General features: G+C 43.4%; 1 protein-coding gene across 1 annotated transcript in view; it reads right to left on the bottom strand.

The window, feature by feature from the left end:
- Nucleotides 1–349: 349 nt before the first annotated feature.
- The window catches only part of si:dkey-34e4.1 (carboxyl-terminal PDZ ligand of neuronal nitric oxide synthase protein), a 39,764-nt gene continuing 32,798 nt past the window's right edge, over nt 350–7,315 (bottom strand). The window contains exons 8-10 of the mRNA XM_053411735.1: nt 4,140–4,301; nt 2,726–2,930; nt 350–666 (exon numbers count right to left, since the gene is read on the bottom strand). Coding sequence (XP_053267710.1) covers nt 350–666; nt 2,726–2,930; nt 4,140–4,301 — 684 coding nt within the window. The remainder of the gene's footprint in view (nt 667–2,725; nt 2,931–4,139; nt 4,302–7,315) is intronic.

Here is a 7,315-nt window from a genome sequence, read left to right as displayed (position 1 = left end):
AGGAGTAACTAACGCTTCTTGTAATCCCACTTAGACGGTTTACATGCTTGTTTTGATGGCACTGCCATTTTTGTTTTGCTACTGGATTTAAATAAGATATTCCAATGGATTTAAAAAATGTCGTGGTTATATCTGAGCATTTTACCTGCAATTTATGATCAGCAATAAAAGCTCATGATGTCCTGAACATTCTTGAATTCATTCTTTAACACTTGTCTCCATCCATTAATATACTTGAGTGAGAATAGTGACGCGAGTGCGGAAAGTGAAGTAACATTTTTTCGTTTAACTATTCCCTCAATGTATAACAAGCATCCTTTTCTCTGCAATCAGCAGGAGGTCAGCCGACTTACTTCTCATCCATGTTGTCAGAGTTCCTCGATGTGAACGGGACGATCTCATTGCAGGACCTCTCCTTGTCCTCCGCCGCCCCGTTGGCCCTGATGAACGGGTCCAGGCTCCCGTTGATCGACGCGGCCGACGTGCCGCAGCTCTCCAGGTTGAGCAGGTTGAGGTAGGACTCGGCGCAGTCCACCTGCGTGAGGGAGGTCTGCAGCTGCCATGCCGGCGTGGAGGTGATGAGCTGGTCCGAGGTCTGGTTGTAGTGATTCTTCAGATTTAGAGACAGGGAGTTTGCTAATGTAGAGACGGATGACTGCTGATCATCTGGAATAGATGAATGAAATGAGTTTTAATAAGAAAAATTAGACAAAGTAAAATTCAACCTCAAACCACAACATGTTCTCATACAGGAACAGAGTGTGTTAGTGGCAGCACTTGGAGCAGCCGTATCTGAGATTAGCTGAAGCAGCATTTTCTATCAGGGGGTCTGACATGATTAATACAAGCATGAAACATGATGCGTCAGGTTTAACACATACACACACAAGCTGTGTGTGACTTTATATACAGCGGGGTCCAAATGTGTGTACTTTTCATTTTTTATCTGTAAGGGGACCACTTTGAACATAGACCCTGCAGAGTGACGACATTTGGCTGGACTACACAACGGCGTCACTCTGAATGATCTGTATGAGGGGCACGGGCAATAGTAAATACAATATATATATATATAAATAAATAGTATATTTAGTTTTATTCACTCCAATTAAACCCATCCGACGATCTACATTTATGGACACCATAGGGTTAAGGGTTTGACTCAGAGTTTAGACTTGTTGGATAAGGGTTAGAATTAGGTGTGTGTGTTTGTGTGTGTGTGTAGTCATTTTCATTCTGACATGACAAACCTTTCTTTGAGCTGCTGTAAATGCATCCCTCATTAAATCTTTTAACCAAAATAAAGTGCACCAAAATTCCTCCTGAAAGCAAAGTCAGAATGTCTTGAATACACACCTGCAGGATGTGTACTTATATCAACCTCGCTAGTGACAACATTCAGGGTCCTCTGAGGATTTATCCCAATGACCGTGGTGATCCCTTTTCTCCTCTATCAACCAACATAACGTAACATTGTGTGAAAGCCCACAATTATTGGATGGAGTGCAGTGAAATTTGGTTCAGGCCTTGATATTCCCCTAAGAACGTCTTGTAATTGCTGATCTAATTACCAATTAGCGATCCACCGACTTTTCATTTAGCAACATCATCAAGTCGAAATGCTGAAAGTATTCGAGCAGTTTAGTCAAATCACTGCTTTGTCTCAGTGCCGCCTCACAGACTCATGACTGCAGACTGGTCTTAGTCAATGCAATATACAGGCAAACAAATAGAGTATCAAAATTTGCTTTACGACAACAGAAAATTCGACTTGTTCATGGAAATTGCAAATATTTAGATTTAACTCTGACAGCGACGCAGGTCAGAGGATCAACTGAGCAGAGGGTCCTTCAATGTGACCCGGGACCAAGGACAGCTGTGGCTCAGGAGGTAGAGCGGGTCATCAACTAACCAGAGGGTCGGCGATTCGATGGGATTCATCCAGTCCCCCGGCTGGAGTGTCCTCGGTCAAATCACTGAACCCTAAAGTGCCCGACAGCTGTGTGCACATTGTGAAAAGGGCTGCATGGGTGAATCTGTTAACGGGACTTGTACACTAAAGCTCCTCCAGTGGTTGATGAGAATAGTAAAAGCACAATATGCAGTGCATTTACATTCGGGGGTCACCCTGCTAAAAGGAATGTGGCCACGAGTCCCAGACCCCCTTCAAAATGTGGTCTGAGTGATCGGATCTCAAATCCAAACTCAAAGCATCCTGGGTGCGTTCACAACTGTACTTGGGTATGAGTCGTTGATCAAATCATTCAAAATGCAAGTTAGTGTCAGCTTTGGATCATCTTTCATTTCTTCCTCAATCTTTACTGTTCAAATTAACTGAGGATTTGTGTCAATTCTTAAAGAGACATTTTCAACATAAAAAATAAGCATCTGAAAAATGTTCTCATGCTCCTTCCTGGTAGACGGTATTTTTATCTCAATACAGACAAAAAGGGAAATGGCCATTTGAAACATGACCAGGTGGCGCAGAAGGAAAAGCACCTCACTTCCAGGAAACTGTGGTTCTGCCCCATCGAGCACAACTGAAATTGTTGCAGACAGGAAGTCAGTGAGGGACCATGGTCTGTATCACGCATGTCGACATCATCCCCGAGGCAACAGGGGAGAGTGAAACGAGGACAGCAGCAGATATGGGGAGGGAACCTGACCTGTCGTGAGTTGGTACGAGTGGTTTCACTGCTTCTACATCACCTCCGCAGTAACTTACTGTGTCCGTTCTCTTGAGGCTCCCGCTGGGGCGGCTCTGGTTGTGCCGTCTTTGGGGAACTGGTCTCCAGCTCTTTCAGCTGCTGCACGAGCAGCGCCAGGTGCTGCAGCAGGTCCCTGTTCTGCAGCAGCAGCTGGTGCACGCGGGCCTGAGCCTCCATACGGGCGGCGGTCTCTGCTGCCATCTGATCCTTCAACAGCTGCACCTGCGGCAGGAAAACAAAGGGCAGGTTGTTTGTGCAATGAACATTTGATTCAATAGCAATTAGATTCATTGTTTGAAAAGTTATTATCTGTACCTACTCGATGACATTCAAGTTTTTGATTTATGGTATTGATTTAAAACAGGTTCATAATCCTGTTCCTAGCTATAATCTTTAGACTGAGACTCAAAGTTATCTTGGGACAGCGTTTTAGAGTTAAGGGTTCCCTCAGAGACGTTGATTCTGATAGAGCAGCGCAATCAATAGCATCGGATATGAAAGTTAACATGAATCTGTTGCAATTCCTCCGATTTTGTTCAACGACTTGTGAGTCTCTTGAGATGTTAAACAAACACTTTTGCATTTTTAATTGCAGCACAGGCTGTGTTCTCCAATACTGCACCACCTGTCCTTGCATAGCTGTGTTGGTGCTGCCCCCTAGTGGAACACCGTTAGTACAAGACCTGCAGTGCTTGGGTAAAACTCAACCTGTTGAGATTTTATTGTGAATAAATAAATTGATGGAGGGTTTTCCAATGAGCCATTATTGTTTATTAAATTCATGATATATATATATATATATATATATATGAATAAATATATCAGGATAATCTTCTCGGGCTAAGAATTTATAGATGAACCAGTCTGAGGGGAGCTGAAGTGATTAGTCATGTGACAGAAAAATAGTCTCAAATAACTTTGGTAATCATTTAATTCTCATTTTTCAAGTAAAGAAAGATTATATGGGGGAAATGGGCATGTTTTGGGAATTACAGTGTAAATAGTTTATATCTGGGCCAGGACTGACTTCAGTTCTTTGTACACTATTTAGACTCAGAATAGCCGCAGACTAAAGTTGGACTTTAGAGACAACAAGTAGGACCTGATCTAAAGTAGTGAGTTGTGAAAGTCGACATTTCTACTTATCTAAATTAACAGCTATATGAATATGAAGGCAGATTAATTAAAAAGCCAAAAGCTGATGCATTATGGTCAAAGAGTTCACCTAACTCGCTCTCCACTCCTGCGGGCAACCAAAGGCTGTTCAAAAGTAAATTGATCTAAATAAAGAAAATATTGTCCCTCGCAGACAAATATATAAATCCTAATCTGGGCTCTGGTTAGTTTGATGTTTCATTAACAAAAATGATTGATTGAAAACACCAATTGTTAAGACGACCCGCTGTGTGATAGCTGATGTCTGCTTCTCACCTGTGCGACGGCCACCTGTGTCTGTTGCTGCTGCTGCTGCAGCTGCTGCTGAAGAAGCTGCAGGAAGTGCTGCGACGCCAGCGGAGTGAGAGACGAAGAGCAAGGGCTGCTGGGAGTGATGCCTTGAGACGTCACAGTGAAGACGGACCGTCGATCCAAGTCCTGACCAGAGACAGACAAATAAGATCAATTATTGACGGATGGGACATAGTTAAAATGACGAGGCTGAAGTCGTGCGTATTCTCAATCATCTTCCCTGACACACTCGACCTGAACCTTCTAAAGGCCCGGTGGTTTTCATGGTTGGGCGATTAGAACTCATTTTTCATCCTAGAGATAAGAAGCCATTTTTAGACATTGGACACCAGATCAATGCAATTAACAGACTGGTTGGGTAGAAGCCACCCAGTCCTCTGAGCCGCTGAGCCCAGGACTGAGAGCCACTGATCTGAAGCCCCCTGGAGCTCCCCACTGTAACTCCTCATCAGAAGTGGAATGATCTCTTTATACCACACACCGTCTTCAGTCTCCCTCCCCTGTGGATTTTAGATAAATTTCTAGATCCTCGATAACACACGCATCCAGAAGAAAGTACATCTCCATAATTACAAAGAATGTCACTTCTCTCATGCAATTGCTTCCTACATCAAACCACTAGAGGGCAAAGTAGCACAATATAAAGTGCAGCCGATTCACGTCTGTATCAGACGGGCTGCCTTAGCTTGTCTTCATCTTCTATGACTACCAAGTCCATTTTGGAAAATTTAAAGGTTTCTTCTCTAAAGAGCAGATAAAGCTCCAACTTTCAAATCTCTTAAACCTTATTTTTTAATGGATATACTGGTGAAATGACAGAATAGATATGGGAATCATGAGACCGGCAATTGATTAACATAAAACAAATTGACAATCGTAAACATTTTAGTTTGACTTCCGAATTCTGAGTATAACAATTCAATAAGCATGGCCTTGATGTACATCAACGGCAAAACATCGAGACTTGGAGAAAACAAAGAAATAATTTTTTAAATGACACTTTTCCATTATGAGTCAATAATGGAAAAGTGTAGTAGTATGCACATCAGATGGTGTTCTAGCAAACACATGGAAGATATTCCAGAAGCTATATTTAAGACATATGATTATAAACTGAATTTAATGTGTTTAAATACTAATTGGACTAAATAGCTGTGACTTAACTTCCACAGACAGTCTGAGATGTTTATTTTGTCTCCCGATGCGTCGCCCGTTTGTAACAGCATCTTGTATATTAGGCATCTTTTGGACAGTCTCCCTTTTCGTTATCCTCATCTCCTTTGCTTTCATCCCTTTCTTTGCTTCATCTCTTCTTTGCTTATCTGCAAGGAGCAGATGCTCCTGAACCCTTCGTGGGATTATGGTGCCGTTACTCGGAAATCAAAAGGGAACAGATTGGGGGGTTTTGGGATTAAGTGGCCCCTTTTTACAGCCAGCAGGAATATTCAGGTTCCCGACTCAATTCCTGCTCTCTCTTTCTTTTTTATCAGCACGGCTGTGTCTACCACACTCACTTTGGTGACAAATCCAAAAAGGAGCAGATCATGACACGCTAGAAGCCTGCAATGTTCACATCTTTTTCACCCCGTCACTAAAAATATCAGGATTCAGAGTTTGCCAAGATATCGTTGTTTAATCTAACGCATGAGTGACCGGGCCGTTTCATGTCTGCAGCATCTCCTGCCAACTGGAGCTGTGTATGAAGTCATGAGAGCTGCAGTCAATGATCTGCTCAGGTGCTGCAGAAGATGACAAAGCACTGCGCTGTACTTTGATAGTTTAATGATCCATTTGGCAGCGCTGTGCCCAGATAATAGCATCAAAACACACTCCAGCCAAAGTAATGAATCAACAGAGCACAGTCGATATCCTGTAGCTGTAAGGACAGAAGCAGTCGGGAGCACAAAAAAACCAACACTCATTTAAAAGTGGGAGCTGGTGCTGCCTCCCCCTCCAGTGTTGATAAAGAGGAACTTTCACTGCAGCTACAATTAGAAGTAAATGTCATGAGTCTGGTGTTTATAATGAGTGTTGCCGCTGCGAGGGTTAAGCTGTTCATTGGCCGTGACAAGAAATGTTGCCAGAATAAAAGAGGATCGTAAAGGTTCAACGGAAGCCCCTGGTGGACGGTTGAGCCACTTAGGAAACCCCCTGCACCTTTCTGACAGTGGAACTGGGTCAGCTGTGATTGGACAGCTGAGCGGGGGGTGACAAAGAAGACAGGATTTCAACTCCTGCCATTTTCTATTCCCGGCACTACATCTCTAAGGAGGGCAACATTATGAAGACTGAAAATGTTCCCTGTTACACCCATATTTGAACACATTGCACCTTTCACGTTCACTTTCCACCTTTTCTCTGACTGCCGGATTGTTGCTCTATATTTTAACCATGGTCTAAAAGCGCAGTGATACAGATCTACTTGTTACTGGGAATTTGAACAATTTGGCCTCACCACAGCTTGACCCATAATAGAGAGACAGGTCGCATTAGACCACGTTCTTTGTGGTAGGGCCATAATGTGGGGGGGAGCTGCAATGACTCAGCATGTGATAACTGTACTGTCCATTCAGGCAAAGGGGGGGGGATTATGACCTGTACTGCAGACCAATCAAGACAATTTGACCTCATTTTAGAGGAGCGGTCATACAGTCTATGGACCACACAGATCATTTAGAAAAGCAGACGAACTTTAGGGGTCAGGAGTATAAGTGATTGTCTACAAGCCTTCTTTCTTCATGTGTCATGCATCTGTTCAGAGAAAGGCCAAGAGAATCAAAACAGTCGGAAGACATAACACGATGTGGCAGGAACCCTGAAGGAGGGGCACAGCACCCCCCTCCTGTAGAGAGATTTAATCATGAGACATCAGGGCAAAGAGAAAGGATGCTACAACCTCTCCATCCTCAACAGCCCGTTTGTCTTTCGACCTCTCAGAGTTAACCGACCTGATGAAAAAGCTGGTCACTGCTGGGACCCAACCTGCCCTGTTCCCATTTTCTCCCCGCACATTCCCCCACAACCCTCCCATCAGAATTAACCACATTTGACACAATTGTAAGTCAAAGACAAAAATAACATGGAGTTCCCCAAGGCTCCATTCTGGGCCCTTTTTTGTCAAACATCTACATGCTCCCACT

This window comes from Pleuronectes platessa, chromosome 19, assembly GCF_947347685.1.
Source record: "Pleuronectes platessa chromosome 19, fPlePla1.1, whole genome shotgun sequence".
Classification (NCBI taxonomy): Eukaryota; Metazoa; Chordata; class Actinopteri; order Pleuronectiformes; family Pleuronectidae; genus Pleuronectes; species Pleuronectes platessa.
Note: the sequence above shows the minus strand (reverse complement) of the source record. Positions and strands in the feature narration are given on the sequence as shown.